Source organism: Topomyia yanbarensis, chromosome 3 (assembly GCF_030247195.1).
Source record: "Topomyia yanbarensis strain Yona2022 chromosome 3, ASM3024719v1, whole genome shotgun sequence".
NCBI classification, from domain to species: domain Eukaryota; kingdom Metazoa; phylum Arthropoda; class Insecta; order Diptera; family Culicidae; genus Topomyia; species Topomyia yanbarensis.
Window position 1 is genome coordinate 13,106,012 of NC_080672.1, and position 19,197 is coordinate 13,125,208.

At 37.6% G+C, this 19,197-nt stretch overlaps 1 protein-coding gene across 4 annotated transcripts in view; it reads left to right on the forward strand.

Moving 5' to 3' along the window:
* The first annotated feature begins 203 nt into the window (after positions 1–203).
* Positions 204–19,197, forward strand: part of LOC131693502 (serine-enriched protein) — an 84,269-nt gene continuing 65,275 nt past the window's right edge. Inside the window, exons 1-5 of one of the 4 annotated variants that reach the window (XM_058981368.1) lie at positions 204–245; positions 540–671; positions 794–916; positions 1,399–1,745; positions 2,166–2,204. In XM_058981368.1, the coding sequence (XP_058837351.1) occupies positions 1,416–1,745; positions 2,166–2,204 (369 nt within the window). In that variant the 5' untranslated portion in view covers positions 204–245; positions 540–671; positions 794–916; positions 1,399–1,415. Of the gene's footprint in view, positions 246–539; positions 917–1,398; positions 1,746–2,165; positions 2,205–19,197 lie in introns of all 4 variants that reach the window. The other 3 variants (XM_058981366.1, XM_058981367.1, XM_058981369.1) reach the window with 3 other exon arrangements.

Below are 19,197 nucleotides of genomic sequence, written 5' to 3' on the forward strand. Positions count from 1 at the left end.
AACCCCAAACTCAAACCCACAATTCTACACACGGTCACATGGCACAGTTTACAAACAGCAGCAATGTGACATTTCTGTTTCCTGCTCCAATGGGAGTAGGGAGACAAGTGGAAAATCCTTTTCGGAGCGGGCATGCGCTTCTCTACGACACCATTCAGTGGAAAGATTTGTGACCGTTTCAAACTTTTCATCAGTTCTCTTATCACCAGCAAACTGTTAACACCGAAAACTCTTGGCCAGTGACGGTAGGTCGTTTTTTTCATCCTGACATTTTTGGGCTGGAACATATTAGAGGTTTTAGTGCATAAAGTGGTCATTTGTTGTGGATTTTTGTTTAATCCATTGATTTCGGAGAAAAAACGTTTTCTTTAATTGCGAACAAGGAAAATTGATAAAGTGAAAATTTTGGGAGTGTATTTTCCATACGGCAAGGCCACACTAAAAAAGCACTTCCGCCCCTTTTTCCGGCAACACAAAATCTTATCTACTTTGAAGAAGTGGAAAAACCATCTAAGCAACCATATTTTTTTCATCCACAGGCCAAAATCAGCAATTCAATCGTCGCAGGTGGAAAAAGTGAAAATTTTTTGGAGGCCATCTACCGTAGAGTAGGCGTTGGTGTACGTGAGCGAGAGGAACGCTTCCTTCCGAGACTACTTCTCTTTAGCTGTGTGAGTGTGTGAGGAAGCAACACTTGGTTCTCTCGGGCGCGCGCCCTTCCTCCTTCCCCAAACGCCGACCGAGGTACGCGCTGAGAGAACGGGTGCTGACTGACAGCGTGATATGATTCCAGACCTAACCAACCAGACCACCATATAAACAACCCAAAATTAAACACCTCTACCATCGCACCATATTTTGCCCCCCATTTTCCTGAGCAGCCGTTGGCAGAAAAAGCTACCGAAAATTGCAACAGGTTTGTTTTGGTTGTGACATCCCTACCCACTCGCACACCTACCCCCCCTCATACACCAACCCCACCGTTCGATGTAAATACGAAAAGAATATTGCAACATAACTGTGATGTCGGTTCTAACGAGAGTTGTTTTCTGTTCCTTGACACGGTTGCTTGGATATGTGTGCCCGTTTTTTCATTGTTTTTGCTTGCGTATATGGTTCGGGTTGGCTTGAAGTGGTTCGTCCGTTGCCTACTGTGATGGAAAAATGATTGATGGGCGGGACTGTTTCAAGTTGGAATAAATTATAATCAATAATTGTTTTTCAGTTCAATGCTCATTTCAGGAAGCAAGTTATCTTGCCAGATTTTTCCAGATCCGGCTGGTTGGCATTGCTTCCAGAATAGTGTAAATAGTATTCTGTTAAATGTGGAAATTTTCCAAGTTCTATGCAATTTTAACTAGAGTTTCGTTTTTTTTTCTCCTTCACCCGCCGAAACAGCAATAGAAATCACAGCTATGCCTGAGGTGTTGACACTTTCTGGCATAGCTGATGCCGAGCCGGATCTGTCGACGTTCGAGAACAAGTCCGGTTTGGCGGAGGATATGAAGTTTCTCGCCTCGATGCCGGAACTGTGTGACGTAACGTTTCTGGTTGGCGAAACGCGCGAACCGGTGTGTGCGGTTAAGGCAGTCCTGGCGGCCCGTTCCAGGGTCTTTCAGAAGATGCTTTATCAGGCACCGTCGCCGCAGCGTAAAAAGGAACCACCGCCGAGGGAGAACAAGCTGCGGCTGTTCCTGAAGCGTTCGTCCGAACCGTTGCTGAATTTGCAGAATGCTGCCCAGCAGGTAAGAAAGTTTGCTTGAATAGATTGATAAGTTTATGCTTTAACTCCAAAGTCGGTTAACATCGAAAGAATTGACATCTTTCTACATTATTGTAAATATCATCTTGACACTCACGGTTTACCTTCAACATTACTTGCTTATCGAGGCATGGGTCGTAGTATGCTGTGGAACTGCGAAATCCAAAAAGTCAACGCAGAAAACGCTCAGCCTACCATGCTTTCACATTTGATATTTGTACATAGTTCATTACTGAGTTTGTGTCTTTATCTATGTAAAATCTCATGTTTGTTATTATCAAATCCCCATCTTTTTTTCTTCCGGTGCTACCGATAAAACATACTATTGTTGCCACTTGTCATTCACTATCAATCACACAAATAAATTATCAAACAAACAAAAAAACAAACAAACATCAAACAGCGCGGTGGCTTCAATCAACAACTGGCTCCAATCGCTGAGGTAAACGGAAGCAATTGCGTCTCTCATCTATTTCGACCTTGCCGTACAGCTTCGGTGTTCCTTCAATGAGCATCTCTTTCGTTCCTGTGCTATGTCCTAATATGCTTTCATCTGAATGATTGAATCAAGTTTGTACTTTTGCATGAATAAATCTTGCTGTATTTCTTGCTGTTATCTTCTTGTCACTCATATGTGTGCTTTTACTTATTCAGAGCTACTTTGATTGAAGAATAAAAATCAAGAAACTATTGAAGCCTACTCATCTGCTACTTTTCTGAATGGTTTATATTATGTTCATAGATCGAATTTTTGCTCGTTGTTTCTGGAAAACGCTAAAGCAAGTGAAAAACTAGTTCTAGGACTAGATGCATGATTTTCACGAAGTATCCAGGGTCAATATTTGAGTCAAAGTATCAATATGATTGTAGATGGGATGTGAACAGTTTTATTGATTGACCACATTGTTGGTTTTTCGGTATTATGATAAATACTATTGTACTGCCGGAATCGGCATCGAAATCGTAATTCTGAACATCCAAGATCGGTCGTACCATGTATAAAACAGATGAATACTTCTCAGAGCCAAACAAATTAATTGGGTCAAACAAGAAAATGGCGGGATTACATACAGACATTGCTTTCCTTAGAAAGTCCAGAAAATATAATTTAACTTCGACTTGCCATAGAATCAAGTTGAAGACATCCGTTCCAATTAGTGTAGTAAAGAGGATGGAATCAGATTTCATGCAACTTAGCAAAAAATCTTTATACAGTGTGTTAAGTGTGACAACATTGGAGTGCCACAGTCTCTAATTGAAATTAGCAATAGAACACAAAGGACATTTTTGTTTATTTTTAACAAAAGTACAAGTGGCCGGAAAATGCGAAGCGGAACGCAAGAGGAAATTTCTAAAAAGAAATTCAAATAGAAATATTTCATGGAATTCACTAACAATTCGTGCAATGAAGAAATACTATTTCAAAGAAACGTAATTCCTATTCCGGCAGAAAGAAATGCGAACAAAATTAATGAATTTCAAGGCGATTCGCGCGCTTGGACTCAAAATAATATCGATTGATTTCAAAAGCTCCCAAATTCGGCCATCTGTAAGCGAAGTATTATTCACTATCTTCGATTGAAATAAAAAATGTGCCTTTTTCCAAAGTCGGAAGTCGACTCTGTTTGGTTTCATCGTATCAGGTACATCAAGAAGCTACCAAGATCAAAACTAAACGAAATAATGTAAATGAACATGTGCAAATTACATCAAGTATTCCAGAAATCATGAACAGCAGTGCGCTTCGCTTTTGATTTAATGGACGTATAACCGACCATACTCCCACATTCATCCTTCTTGATGAAGTTACTTTTAATCCTCAAACAACGTCTTACAACTATGAAGGTCAGATTGCATCGTCTAGGAAGACTTTAGCGTTGCTGGTGAGTCCATTACACTGTACGTCACCTGAGATCGAACTCCCACCACCGCATTTAGTGTGTTTGACATCAGCAACGACATCTGGTTGTGGAAATCTTAAATACTCTTTGTTCTCAATATATTTTGAATCCCACTTTACTTTTTAAAATAATTTCAACACGGTTGACTGATTTGGCACAAATTTGGAAAAGAGTCATGGTGGCATGGAGTAGAAATAATTCTGTAATGCTGGGAATCATTTTTTGATCATCCTACTCTACGGATGTTTATACCTTTTCAATTATTGGGGCCCCTTAGCTCAATAGTGCGTAGGAGTCCCGCGTAGTATTAAGGCGGCTAGGATTAAACATTTGCAAACTTCCTACTTTACAAATTAACGACGCTAGAACTATAATAGCGGGTCTAATCAAAGAAATATTTCTGACAAACAATAAACAGAAGAATGAAAAATAATAAATTGAAGGAGAAGCAAGTTGACTTTATTGACGCTGACAAGGGCAGCAAAGTAGTAATCATGGACAAAGAACAATATGACGTTGACATGAGACAGAAAATTACATCTGACCCATGTAGAGCACAAGAAATAAACTATCTCTTCAAAATGATCAATCGAGTGGATAAATTCCTCCAAGAGTGCAAACCAACCCTGGGAGAAAATCTAACTCGACTGACAGTATCAAACCCCTCCTTACACAGAATAAAAGGACTTCCAAAAATGCATAAACCTGTCAACGAAATGAGGAAAGCTGTATGTGCCCCATCACAAAAACTTGCAAAATGGCTCGTAAATGAGTATCAAAATAAGCCTAAAAAATTTCCAGCCGATCAGTCAGGAGCATACAAGATTTCGCACTTCAACTTCAGAATACGAGTGAATCAAAGAGGACAGAATAATAGTATCTTTTAATGTAGCCACCTTATTCCCAAGTGTCCCCGTAAAAAATTCAACTAACCTTCCAGAGGATTGGTCACTTCAACAAAGTGGCAGTAACCTGTGGAAAAGCAAAGTAAGAGCTTATATAAAACTTACACGCCTTTGCATGGAAGAAAACTATTTCACATTCCGGAGTGTCTTCTATGAACAAACTAAGGGTGCCTCAATCGGCAACCCTCTCTCTTTCTCATTTTTTTGTGACCTATTCATGGCAAACCTAAAGGAATGTCTGTAGAAAGAAGGCGTGCTACCAGAACGCTGATGGAGATACGTTGATACGTTGGGATACATTTTTAGGTTTGATAATTCAAAAGATATCTTTGAATTATCAAACCTAAAAATGTATCCCAGATGTTGGAAGCTTATCCACTTAGAACAACATGCATAAACATATCAAGTTTTTACATAAGAAAGAGAAAGATAACAATTTTCCCTTTTGGATATCTTTGCAACGATAGAGGAGGGGTCCTTGAGTTTCGTAATATATATTATTTTCGAAACAGGTAAATTCCAGAGATATCCAGAGCAAACCATCGAATCAATAATACTTAAAAAATCAAAAATGTTTAACAAACAAACTTTCACAACCTTAACCCCAACAACTGAAAGTTTATCCACTTAGAACAAAGTTTAAAAAAGTTCGGTGTGAAACTGGTTTTCAGTAGTAGAAACGACCAACTAAAATCAATGCTAGGTTCCACAAAAGATCCAATATACACTCTAAGCAAATCTGGGATCCACAAAACATCGTATCCTCACTACGATAAAATTTATATTGGACAAACCAAGAGAACATGGGAAACTCGGTTTGAGGAGCACATAACCTAGATCCCTAAAGGGCGGTGGTCAGCTATTTTCGTCCGCGTCCCTTATCACCTATTTTTATAAAGTGATTCATCAGCAGTGCTATCTTTGAAAATGAACCACCTTGGTTATGCAACTAATTTTTCCGGTCTTTTTTAAATGCAAATCATTAAGCAATCTTCATTTCGTTATATTCTGAATTGCACGTATTTTGTCGTATGTAATTTTAAATGTACTTTCATTTGATGGCATTGTAAGGGAACACACACTTAATTTGAATTACTGGGTACAGTAAAATTTTACTGGGGTTTTGAACAGCAAACCGTTCGGTAATCAATTCAGTAAAACAATTCGGTTACCGAACTCTCCGCAATCCGTTCCATCTAAACGTCAAAAAATACTGGTCAGTCAGCAGTTTCCTCTGAAAATGGCGACTTGACAGATGATTTGCTGTACCTGTTCTGTAAATTTTTGACGAGGTTCGGTAATGTTGGTATAATTTTGCCGAACAATCTGTCGAAATTTTACTGAATAATGTTTATGTACCGAAAACAATAGAAGTGCTGATAAATTCAGTGGAATATATTGCGAGTTTCAGCAAATTATTCGAAAAATTACTGAAAATCGCTAAAAAATGAAAACTTTTCCGCAATTTTTCAAACAATTTGCAGACAGCTCCGTAAAAATATCACTTTACTGTGCAAGTCGTCGAAAAAAATTACTGAACAACTTTTGGCTGGCTTAGTGTGCACGTATCCGCCGGTTGATGCTAATCGAGCTGACATTTCTTTAGACTGAGCAAACTAAGTTATTTGTTTGTTTAGTGTTTATTTGACCAACTAGGTAACGAATCCACTGGGTCTTTAATGCGTGTAGGAAATACGCATGGTCTTGTCTGAGTGTATGACTTTTGAATTATGTTGAGGATGGAGAATTGACAATTCGCAAGATCAATTCAAATCCAATTACCAATTTGCGGCAATCATTTCAACATAAAAAACAAATTTTTATAGTCATATATAATGGTTTACTTTTAGTCCATTAACTCATCAGTTAATTATACTGAGCTGAGAATAAGTACGTACTATTTGGAAACGGGGGGTGTTTGATTCGTGCATCATTAATATCGTTTAGGAACGCAGCATTTACTCGAACGAGGTGGAAAATTTCAAGTTACGGGATCACAATATGCTTAAGGACGATTTATAAATTCTGCCACGCTATTAGGAGGAAGAGATATGACTAATTGTGACATGAATGGGAGGGAAGCACGTCATGTGCTTTGACGCAATCGGCCGTTTTACGCACGATTGCGCCATGTATATAGGAAATTCCATGGAACATGAACACTTTTGCAAGTAGCGGCATTAATGTGCTACTACAAAATGAAGGAAAAACTAAAATCATTTGATTCGTATTAGACCAAGGATAAAAATAACGTGGTAATATGACAGAGACTTAGTTAGTGTTGGGTAATCTTTGCGTGACATAATTTATGAATGTTCCACAATACCACTTTTAAACTCATTGTTTGTGGTCCATTTTACATTGTCGACAACACTCCCGACAGCCGGCTGTTCGGAGTTCAAGTTGTTTTCGATGAAAAAATTTCGATAGACGATTACCCAGAGTTTAAACGCCTAGAACATTTACGTATCCTTCAGTCAATAAACTATTCAAACATCTTATGCACGAAAGTATGTTCTCAGTCGCATCGCTTGCTTGAAGCGAATCCTGACTAACAACCCACCCACTACCCAATCCGTGGTACTTATGGGAGTGTCACTGAGTCGGGGCCTTCCGTTAAGTAAGTACCACATCAACACTTCCTTTCTCATCCCAAGTTACGGTAAAGATGGTCGTGGCCCGCAATGGTGGCTCTCAGGCGAAATTCTCGCTTGGACTGGATCAATTGTTATTCCCAAACAATGCTCCTCAAGTAGTCTGGCTGGAAATGAGAGTCATCAGTCTGCAATCTACGAAGTATACCGTGCTTACGCAACGCAACGCAACGCAACGCACATAGCCTAGATCCCTAAAGCTTCTAGGGAATCGGATAAAGATTTACCATTTCAAATCAAAGCTAAGGTAGCGGAATAGATAAAAAGTTTGATTTTCGCTCCGCTAGATCCAAACGGCTAGATCTAAAAGCTGACTCATCTAAACAGACATTCAAAATGCAATTTAGTTTCCAAAGCTAGGGAAGAAATAATTTTGAAAGATAATTGAGTGATGATAGTTACGCTGCACTTTACGCGGATATTATATGATTCGAAGAGTTTGCGATCATGGCTGCGATCATTGAATATCGTCATATTCAAACGTTTATAACAAAAACAGAGACTTCGTAATTGATGGAGCAAGGGATTATCAGTCAGCTCAAAGTTAGCCATCTATCGAATCCGTTATACGATCTGTGTGCTACAGATTTGAGAGATTCATGCTATGCTATGTAGTTATGTCTCGACATCCGCTCGAGAGAGAACCTACTGTATCATACTAGTTAAAATGTTTTTGGTAAGTTAAACGGTTTAATTTTATTGTTTTCAGAACTGTTCGTCGTTAAGCAAACCTTCCAATGGCGAACCTGATACCGTGTTGATAAGTTACCTTAGTGGATATGCGCGAATCTTCCTCATAATATGAGTATTAACAGCCACATGGCAAGTTTACAGGGACGAACATCGCATAGTAGCTCAGGTGCCTTAGATGCAGCTCACCTGGGTTCGATTCCCAACAAAATGATTAAAACCTTTATACTCGGAACAAAAATACCTTTATACCAGTGGCGGATCCAGGGGGAGGGTCTTGGGGGTCCGGACCCCTCCCGAAATTTTTTAACTTGTTGAAACATTTTAAAACTGTTTCTATTATAAATTCTTTCTAAACTCAAAATCATTTCAAACCAGATTCGATCACCAAAACTGATTTTAAATTAATGAGCTTATTACATATTACGTATTGCATAATGCACATTTGAAAATCGAAATTTCGGACCCCCTCCGATTTTTTTCTCTGGATCCGCCTCTGCTTTATACATTCTAGCCTTTCGCCCTGTCTTATCATCAACGTGCCCCGAATGTTCAATCCAATCATATACATTTTTGGGGTTGTTGATTGAAGAATGGACATGCTGCAACCTATACATTTCATGCCGAATCTTGATCACGGAAAATTTTTCACCGTAAACTCTCCAAACAAATCAAAAATTCTGCTGCTCCTAAAACTTATCAGCTGTTCCAGAAGAGCACAGATCTTTAAACCTAATCAAAACATTTCGGAAACAATTCATGCTGAACCGTTTCCTGCGGGATTTTGTGTGTGAAGAATCCTTTTTCCGTGGTTGAGTATGTTGAGTTGAGGGACTTATATGTGTTAGGTATAGGTTCTCAATATAATCCACAAACTAACGGACTTAAAGGGCGAACACGAAATTATTGCGACACCGAAAATGTCATGCCAATTTTCTTATAATTTTTAAAATCAAACCAAAATTTTAGGGTAGTTTTATACATATATTTACTTCAAAAATCAAAAGAAAAGTTAATCGATGGAGCCTTGAGTGTAAAATTGAACGCATTTTCGCTTGATGCCCTCCATCAAAGTCTTTACAGTGTCATCCGGTACCAGTTTCTCGGTTTTTTCTCCATTTTCTTAACATGTCCTTCTCGTCTTTGACTGTCTTCTTGCTCTTCCGAAGTTCCCGCTTCATCATTGCCCAGTACTGCTCCACCGGGCGCAGCTCCGGACAGTTTGGCGGATTCATGTCCTTTGGAACAAAATGGACAGAATTGACCTCATACCACTCCAGGACACTTTTAGAATAGTGGCATAATGCCAAATCTGACCAAAATAGCGGAGCTTCGTCGTGCTGCTGCAAGAACGGCAAAAGGCGCTTCTCGAGGCACTCAGATTTGTAGATCTCGCCATTTACTGTGCCCTTTGTCACGAAAGGCTCACTCCTCAGTCCGCAAGAGCAGATGGCCTGCCAAATGAGATATTTGGAGGCGAACTTCGACATTTTCTTCTTCTTAAATTTGTCGTCCACTTAGAACTTGCTCTTGCCGGTGAAAAACTCCAACCCCGGAATTTGATTTAAATCGGCTTTTACATACGTTTCGTCGTCCATCACACTGCAGCCATATTTTGTCAGCATCTTCTCGTAGAGCTTCCGTGCCCGAGTTTTAGCCGTCGACTTGAGACGTTGGGATTTGCTTTAATCTTCACGTTTCCCTCCGTCTTTTTGTTCTCCGGTCCCGGTTTTCTTCCAGCTCCTTTGCCGTGGTCCAACGTCAACCGCTCCTGGAACCGCTTCAACAGTCTGGAGACGGTTGAATGGTGAATGTTCAACATTTTTCCCAACTGCCGGTGCGACAGGTCAGGAAATTCCAGTTGTCTGGAAAGAATTTGTTTTCTCGACTCGCGTTGGTTCACCTCCATTTTCGTTGAATCGAAAAACACAGAGGGGGAACAACTTGACAGCTCCTATACAAATCGTTGGAACCACTTTATTTGGGTCTGTGGGTCTAAAATGGCGGATCAATTTTTATTCAAGAACAATTTCTAAAAAAAGCGTAAACTTGTTCACAGTGAAAATTTTATTGTTCATTTTTTTTACTTTCGATAATTCATTTTTGAAGACTTTTTGGGCGTTTGGTGTTGTTTTGTTATAAAAATGCATCTTTATTCCGATGTATTATTTTTAAATGATTCATGATTTTTTGGAATCATCAGCATACAAACAAGCGGCGCTTATACTAGTTAGTGAGCACCTTTATTTAGTATTAAGATATTAGGTAGTAATATTTGTATTGCACTGTAAAAAACACACACAATGATACTGGACTGTTTTGCTCCCTCCCCGATAAAAAATGAACTGTCATCACTTCTGAATTTCGTGGAAACCTTTGCACCGTAAATGTCGCAGCACCTATCAGTTAGATACTATACTGTCATAAATAAACAGTCGAAGTCAATCCTGCCTTTGTTAAATGCGAAGTGAAAAATGATAATCACAAAGCTAAATGTATTTAAAGATTAACGACAAACTTTCGAGAATTGTCATATGCGAAAGATATTTCAAGGGCAATGGGAGAGGAAAAAGTTCACACTAGAAGCGCACTCAAATCAAATTATGCATTTTATATTTTACATTCGGCACAATTTGTAATCCTTTACTTGTTTGTATTTATCTTAAATTATTACGCTGTTTTGAAATTGATCATCTTCATTATCTCTTCCAAATGTAAATAAAGAAAACAAGTTCGTAAAAGACGTCACGAAATTATTTTCTCGCAAAGAAATTTACAGTATCGCAATTAGTGGACGGCGTTCTATGGTGGCGACATCATTCGAACCACGGTGGTTTCAAGCAACTTAGGCTAAACGTCAAGTTGCGGGAGGGTTGGAAAAACACGACTTCGACTTTGACAGCATGTAAACAATACACATCAATGAGAAAGTGTGCAAAATTTGGTTGATTTTTACCCAATGGTAAAAAGTTATGCCCTGTTGAATGTGTCGCAATAATTTCGTGTTCGCCCTTTATTACCGTGACATAGGGTTATGAATCTATTTATCTATATATTTAAACGGGCTATATGTATCTGAATAGTGGTTACTTCGGTTTATTCTTTAAAGTGTCAGGCACTAACTTTCGTGATGTCAATTTTGCGTTGGATTGCGTTGCGTAAGCATGGTATACTTCGTAGATTGCAGACTGATGACTCTCATTTCCAGCCAGACTACTTGAGGAGCATTGTTTGGGAATAACAATTGATCCAGTCCAAGCGAGAGTTTCGCCTGAGAGCCACCATTGCGGGCCACGGAAGTGTTGATGTGGTACTTACTTAACGGAAGGCCCCGACTCAGTGACACTCCCATAAGTACCACGGATTGGGTAGTGGGTGGGTTGTTAGTCAGGATTCGCTACAAGCAAGCGATGCGACTGAGACTATATTTTCGTGCATGTTTGAATAGTTTATTGACTGTAGGATACGTAAATCTTCTAGGCGTTTAAACCCTGGCTAATCGTTTATTGAGATTGTTTCATCGAAAACAACTTGAACTCTGGACAGCCGACTGTCGGGAGTGTTGTGGACAATGTAAAATGGACTGTAAACAATGAGTTTAAAAGTGGTATGGTGGAACATTCAAAAATTATGTCACGCAAAGATTACCCAATACACCAAATTCTTTTTTTGCACGGGGGATGCGTTCCGTGCAAAAAAAACCGTGTAAAAAAAATCCGTGTTATTTCGAGAAACCGTGCAAAAAAAATCCGTGCTATTTTGAGAAACCGTGTAAAAAAAATCTGAATTTTTTTATTAACAGCTATTTGGTTATCGTACTTAACAATGAATACTGTTGGACTTTTTAAATGCACAAGGGGGCTGTCAATGTGCCCAGTAGAAGTTTTTAATTTTTCGAGGATGTTTTTTTTAGAAAGATTTAAATTTTTTTATTCGTTAAAAGAAGTTATTGTCCGTTGAAAAGCAATAGTTAAAATGGTAAAATGTTTCAACTATTTATAGTTTGTTAACTTTTTGTAGATTACACTGTGCTACAGCGATTTTAAATTTTTAAAATGAACTAGTATAGCAAATGCGATACAAAGTAATGTACACACGAAATTTTGAAGCAAAAAAACGTTTGTGACCTTTGTCACAACAAAATTAGCTACGTTGTCATTTTCAGCCGATTTTCGGTTTTGTAACATTTTTTGAACGAAGAAAACTAGACCTTTCGAACAGTATGCGGTCATATACAGTTTGGTACGAAACATTGTTCGATTTTGGGACAACAATATCAAAATTGTAATTTTTTGCGATTTTTTCATGTAAATGGTTATCTTCTCATTAAAAGAATTTTCATGAAAAGTAAAAAAAATCATTGTGATACAAAGACTCTCTTGCGCAATTGAAATGTCAGAAATTGTCAATTTTCAACGGCCTATTGATTGGCTTTTACTTAATTAAATACTCTTTCCTGATAAGAGGCAGCAATTGCCATTTTGCAATGTTGACAGACCCCTTCTTTGCAATTAAAATTTCCAAAACTGCACTTTGATGAAAAATTCTTTCCTGCAAAGCTGAAAATTTGCTACTTTACACTTAGCGAATCTAGTTTTTTTAACGACTGCAACCTGTGCCTGGGTGGATATCGGTCCGTCCCGCGAGGCAAACTTTGCAAAATCGTACGAAATGGCGACTATCTGCCAATTAAACACCAATCTTTAGGAGGACGATAAAGTTTTGTGCATGTGTGTCTCAAAAAGTGTGATGTCCTCTAATTTGTCTAATTCTGAAAAATTTTCTCCTGTCAGTGCGTTTGAGTCGTCTGTATCTATACTAAATTTAGAATTAGAACCGCCTTTTGTCTTGTACCTATTCTTTTCTTTCGTCTCCTAGGTCTGAAGCGGATCAATCGACTATTAATAAATATGATAAAAGATGCCAGCAGTATTGGCCCTTATTCGCAAATACTTTATACACTACAACTGTGCTATATTTCTTCTCGATCTTATAACAGAATTTGAAAGTTTTTGTTCTAAATAGTCGATATTGGTAGTTGTTATGATGTACCAATAAGCTAGAGTAGTGACAATATTTTTCAGTTCCACAGATACAATCTCCCTTTATTGGATACTTCAGAGTTATTCGCATCTGCTCTCGGAGACCACCAATCCTCCAAACGACTCAATCTGCTCGAACCGAATGCACATTTATACCACTGAGCATTCAACTCGAACATATCACACCGAGAAAGCGATTTGTTAATTTGTTTGTAAAGCTCGAGTGAAACAATCAACATTCTCGTAGGTGCCAGTCCTGCACATCTTCTTGGAACCAGCTAACATATCCAAGCTCGACAGCTAGCAGAATTCACATATATCTCCACCCAAGCGAAGTGATCAGTTCACTTGTAAGTAGGACCACTCATCCACAAACCAGTCATGAACACATCCGTACCAACGAGAATTGATCATACCAGATGAAGGCCACAGGTCCAGCACCAACTTGTCCCATCTCAGTAAAAAAAATAGACTTGTGCCTGTCCCTAACTCTTTGAAAGCTCTATTTAATCAGAGATCACTAATGGGTTGGTAAAAAGAAACATCAGTCGTTATCTACTCAGACCAAACAATACGTATTGCGTATCCCTGCATATTAAAATCTCCGCTATCAGTTTCTAGCTTATCAAACTGAACAAGCAAAATTAATATACTTTGTGTAGTGGCACTACACTTGGCCATATACCAATTGCTCCATTGCCAATGCGATGTGATATATGAATCGGAATATTATTTGATGATATCTAAAAAGCATACAATCCTAGAAAAACCATTGCCCAACATTATTGATTTTCAACTACCATAACTTGAATTTTGAATAACAACTCATTTCCTAAAATTGAAAAATACGCGATTTTTACACATTGGCAGATCATCCCCATTTGCATTGCAAATATCCAATGCCATTTATTTTCATCTGCCGTTACTAAATGCCTATTTATTTTTTTTGCCCGGTTTCTCAAAATAGCACGGATTTTTTTTGCACGGATTCTCGAAATAACACGGATTTTTTTTTACACGGTTTCTCGAAATAGCACGGATTTTTTTTGCACGGTTTTTTTTCACGGGATGATCAAATCATTAAACTTGTATATCGAAATAGGTATTTTATACATAAAAATCGTATTATTTTGCAAAACCGTGCAAAAAAAGTCGTGCAAAAAAAAACCGTGCAAAAACAGAATCTGGTGTACTAACTAACTCTCTGTCATATTATCACGTTATTTTTCCCCTTGGTCTAATACGAATCAAATTATTTTAGTTTTTCCTTCATTTTGTAGTAGCACTTTTATGCCGCTACTCGCAAAAGTGTTCATGATCTATGGAATCACCTATATACATGGCGCAATCGTGCGTAAAACGGCCGATTGCGTCAAAGCACATGACGTGCTCCCTTTCCATTTATGTCACAATTATTCATATCTCTTCCTCCTAATAGCGTGGCAGAATTTATAAATGGTCTTTATTGGCATAATCACAAGCACATTGAGATTTTCCACCTCGTTCGAGTTAAACGTTCCGATATTACAATGAAGACGCGAAACAGAAAAAAATACAAATGCTAAACGATATTAACAGCATGCACGAATTAAACACCCCTCGTTTCCAAATAGTACGTGCTTATTCTTAGCTCAGTATAATTGACTGGTGAGCTAATGGACTAAAAGTAAAACAATAACTTTCGTGATGTCAATTTTGGGGTAAAAACGAAAATTTCAACGAATTAATGCTATCTTCAAAATGAAGCATTCAAGGATAAATCTATATCTAAGTGTATAAGTTTATTATACGGAGAAACCGCCAAAAAACAAAGATACCTAAACTCATCGTGCAAGAATAAACGTTCTTTAAAAATGCACACACGACAAATATTACTGTTTTTGTCGTTCGCTTTACGCTGGCTCGAGTCTACGCAGAAAATATACTGAGAAGCGTTGTCTTTGTTGGAAAGAAACAGACTGTATAGCAAACCTTGTTGGGTCAGTTCGCTTTAAATCTTGGTAAAGCCCAAGTCTTGTTTAGTGAATCAAAAATTATGCGAATTCAAGTGGAACCCAAGTAACCATAAGCATTAAACCATTGCACTATATTGGCTATATATTTGCACTAATGTTGCATTGAAACTCCATTACAGCATTAACAACGCAATAAAGCTCTATATTAGCATCAATAATGCATAACTGCACAGCCGACATATAGCATTATAGCTTGCTCTATATGCGTATATAAAGCTGATATAACGCGTACATGCTTCAAGGATCTTTAAAGCATGTAAGCTTTACAAATGCATTTAATGCCATTATAGAGCAAATAAAAAGCTGATATAATGCTATTGTAATGCTGTGGGTTTATTTGTTATGCAACTTTTCTTGAAGATTATATTCGGCATATTTCATTTCAATCGAACATATGCAATATAGTCCAGGAAGCAAACGCAGCCCACTTACCGTGAAGGACGAGGCAAGGTACCTCAGTTCGAGACTTACTAAAGGTAATTTTCGTAAACATTCATATCATGTGAGAACGGAAACCCATTAAGGATATTCATTACAATGCATTAGAGCAGAGTCAATTACGGTTTTAAACAGAATATTTTATTTTAAATTTTTTCGTTTTTGCTCATCATACCGAAAGGAAACATAAGAAATGGTTTTAAAACCATGGCGAACAATGACAACCAACTGAAGCTTTTTAATAGCATTAGTAGTGCCAATATAAGGCTTTCAAATTTGACATTTGTACGCTTTTGCTATATAATAGCATTAGTACTGCAGAAACGAGCTGTCGATCTCCGCACAGTAATAGCACTATATTTCGCCTTTTCTGGCATAATATCAGCATTAAATAAGTATTTAGGGCTTCACGGCTTTTAAGGACTGCTTTATATGTGGATCTAAAGCAGATATTAGGCTACGTTATAATGCTTATTGGTTACTTGGGACGTGGTGCGGGAACATGTAGTTTGAAAAGTTGTTTTAGGACCAGTGAAAGTTTTTCTACAGCAACATCTACATCGATCGCGGAATTCAGCAAAGTCTCCCAATCGATTGCCTGCAGTGAGTTCTGGAGCCTATTGAAATCAGTTTTTGAAAAATTGAACTCCCTGACAACTAGCATTTCGTCATAAACAACTAACTGGGGACAGATCTGCGTCACTAGAAGAGGAGGATGGTGTGCGTCACAAGCAACTAACGGCGCAAGGGCTTCTGAAACGGTGTACTTAATAGAAGCTTCTTCATTTACGAAAAGGAGGTCCAGGGTTCGATTTCGTCTGTTATTTACTGTACACATTTGCAGCATGTTCAACACAGACATTCCGTTCAGTAAGGCAGTACTCGCTCTAGAGAAGGTTGATTCAGAAGGGTCTGGGAAGGCATAGCCGGAGGAGGTATTTTTCCATAGAAGTCCAGATTGATTATAATCACCAAACAGTAGATGAACCGTGTTGGGTTGAATGGAAGTTGCGATGTCAAGTGCTGAGTCTATGTGCTTCTGAATAATATCTATATCACATGCGGAGTCGGGGGGAATATACACTACACCAACACAAATATTAGTATCGCGACCGCGAATATCTACCCATAGTTGTTCGAGATCGGTTCTAGCAGTTTTATGTTTAGACGAGAGCCGGTTGGACATTGCGATAAGCACACCGCCACCGCGTTTTTTCCCTGTACTGTCTGGATCGCAATCTTTACAGTAAGCCGTGTACTTTGAGCCGAATAACTGGAGTGAATTGATGCGATCATTCAGCCACGTTTCGGTTAGAACAATAACATCATATTCGGCATCTGAAACAGCGATGAACAACTCGTCAATTTTGGTGCGTAGTCCTCTCACGTTCTGATAGTAGATACTAAGATGTTCCTGCAAGTAATGTCCTGACGGTTGAGCGGTAGAAAGATGAGCGGTGATGGCGTCCACCTGTAATGGGGGTGGGTTTTCAGCGGGGACAGCATCTGTATGTCCTACTTCGGAAGAACATATACATTCATTGCATTTACCTGACAGGGAAAGGTTGCTACCACAACATAAAAATCCCGTGGAGAGCAGAACGTCGTTGATGGAATCGGGCTGAATGCACCCGTCGGCATGCTGAAATTGTGGATCTAGTTTAAGGTGCGCAGTATCTTAAATATTATTGGGGCCCTCTAGCTCAATGGTGACCAGGGGCCCCGCGTAGTCTTAAGACGGCTAGGACTAAACAATTGCAAGCTTCCTATTTTGGAAATTAACGACGCTTTAGAAATTAACGACTACAATATTTCTGACAAACAATAAACAGAAGAACGAAAAATAATTACAAAATTGAGGGAAAAGCCGGTTGTCTTTATTAGGGCTGACAAGGGGAGCAAAGTAGTAATCATGGACAAAGAACAATATGACGTTGACATGAGACAGAAAATTACATCTGACCCATGGAGAGCAAAGGAAATAAACTATCTCTTCAAAATGATCAAATGAGTGGATAAATTCCTCAAAGAGTGCAAACCAACCCTGGGAGAAAATCTAACTCGACTTACAGTATCAAACTTCTCCTTACACAGAATAAAGGGACTTTCAAAAATTCATAAGCCTGGCAACGAAATCAGGGAAATTATTTCAGTAGTAATTACCCCATACCTAAAAACTTGCAAAATGGCTCGTAAATGAGTTTCAGAATATGCCTAAAAAAATTTCCAGCCAAGCAGTCAGGAGCACACAAGATTTCGCGTTTCAACTTCAGAATTCAGGTGAATCGAAGAGGACGGAATAATGGTCTATTTTGATGTAACCACTTTATTCCCAACTATCCCCGTAAAAATTCAATTAACCTTCTGAAGGATTGGTTACTTCAACAAAGTGGCATGAAACTTACACCCCTTTCCATGGAAGAAAATTATTTCATATTTCGAAGTGTCTTCTATAAACAAACTAATGTCGTTTTCACTTGAGGCAGAAACTAACTCAGTTTCGGACCGAACTGTTGGGTTCTAACCTGAAATATATTTCTTTTTTCAAAGAGACATCTTCAATGAGTGACTCTCATTCTTTACTTTCTCTTCTGTTAATAATTTGGTCGCTTTTACATTTATCCCTCAATTCTTTGCATAATATGCTAGCCAAAGCCACCGTCTTTCGATCTGTACTGTAATATAAGTGAAAAGTGCTATAGTGACGCAGTAAAAATCGAAATAACATTGTACAAATCACGGAAATGGTAGCAAAATGGAAATGTAGTTTATTAACAAGCAAACAAGGAAAAACTGTTAAATAGATAAAATGGAATTAAACGAGAAAGCTCAAAAAATTACATTTAAAATAATGAAAAAAATAATGATATACAAATAGTGAAAAACCTAATAATATAAAAAAAGTCCAATGCAAAGAAACACCAGAAAAAAGATAAAATTAAGATAATGGAAAAATTAAAATTTTTAAGTATATAAAAATTTGAAGAAATTGCAAAATAAAACAGATTGAATATTTGAAACAATCTAATTAAACGAAGGAAAAAACCGATTTAATCCACCTAGCAGTGAGATGAGACATTTCTTACACATTTCACTATTGGATTAATTTGCAGAACTCACGAGAAGTAGGCACCCAACTACAGGTGGGATGAAAACAGTTTCTAGTCTTGCACGAATAAAATCTCGAATAAACTGAATAAATTATAGAAATCAACAAAACGACCGAAATAAAAAAGTAAAGTAAAAAATGAAACAATAGGTTTTTAAATTCATAAAATGAGTAGAAAAATGAATGGAAATCAAAATTATAATATACACGAATCAAATTAGATTAGGTTATTACATAAAAATTAAGATTATATTTAGAAATAGTTATAAGATTAATAGAATAAATTGACTCATACTAACAAATTGAATGAAATAAATCGAATGACTGAACATGAAATGCATAAAACTAAAGATATGAATAAAATGAATGAGATAAATCAAATGAATCAAATGAATCAAATGAATCAAATGAATCAAACGAATCCAATGAATCAAATGAATCAAATGAATCAAATGAATCAAATGAATCAAATGAATCAAATGAATCAAATGAATCAAATGAATCAAATGAATCAAATGAATCAAATGAATCAAATGAATCAAATGAATCAAATGAATCAAATGAATCAAATGAATCAAATGAATCAAATTAATCAAACGAATCCAATGAATCAAATGAACCAAATGAATCAAATGAATCAAATGAATCAAATGAATCAAATGAATCAAATGAATCAAATGA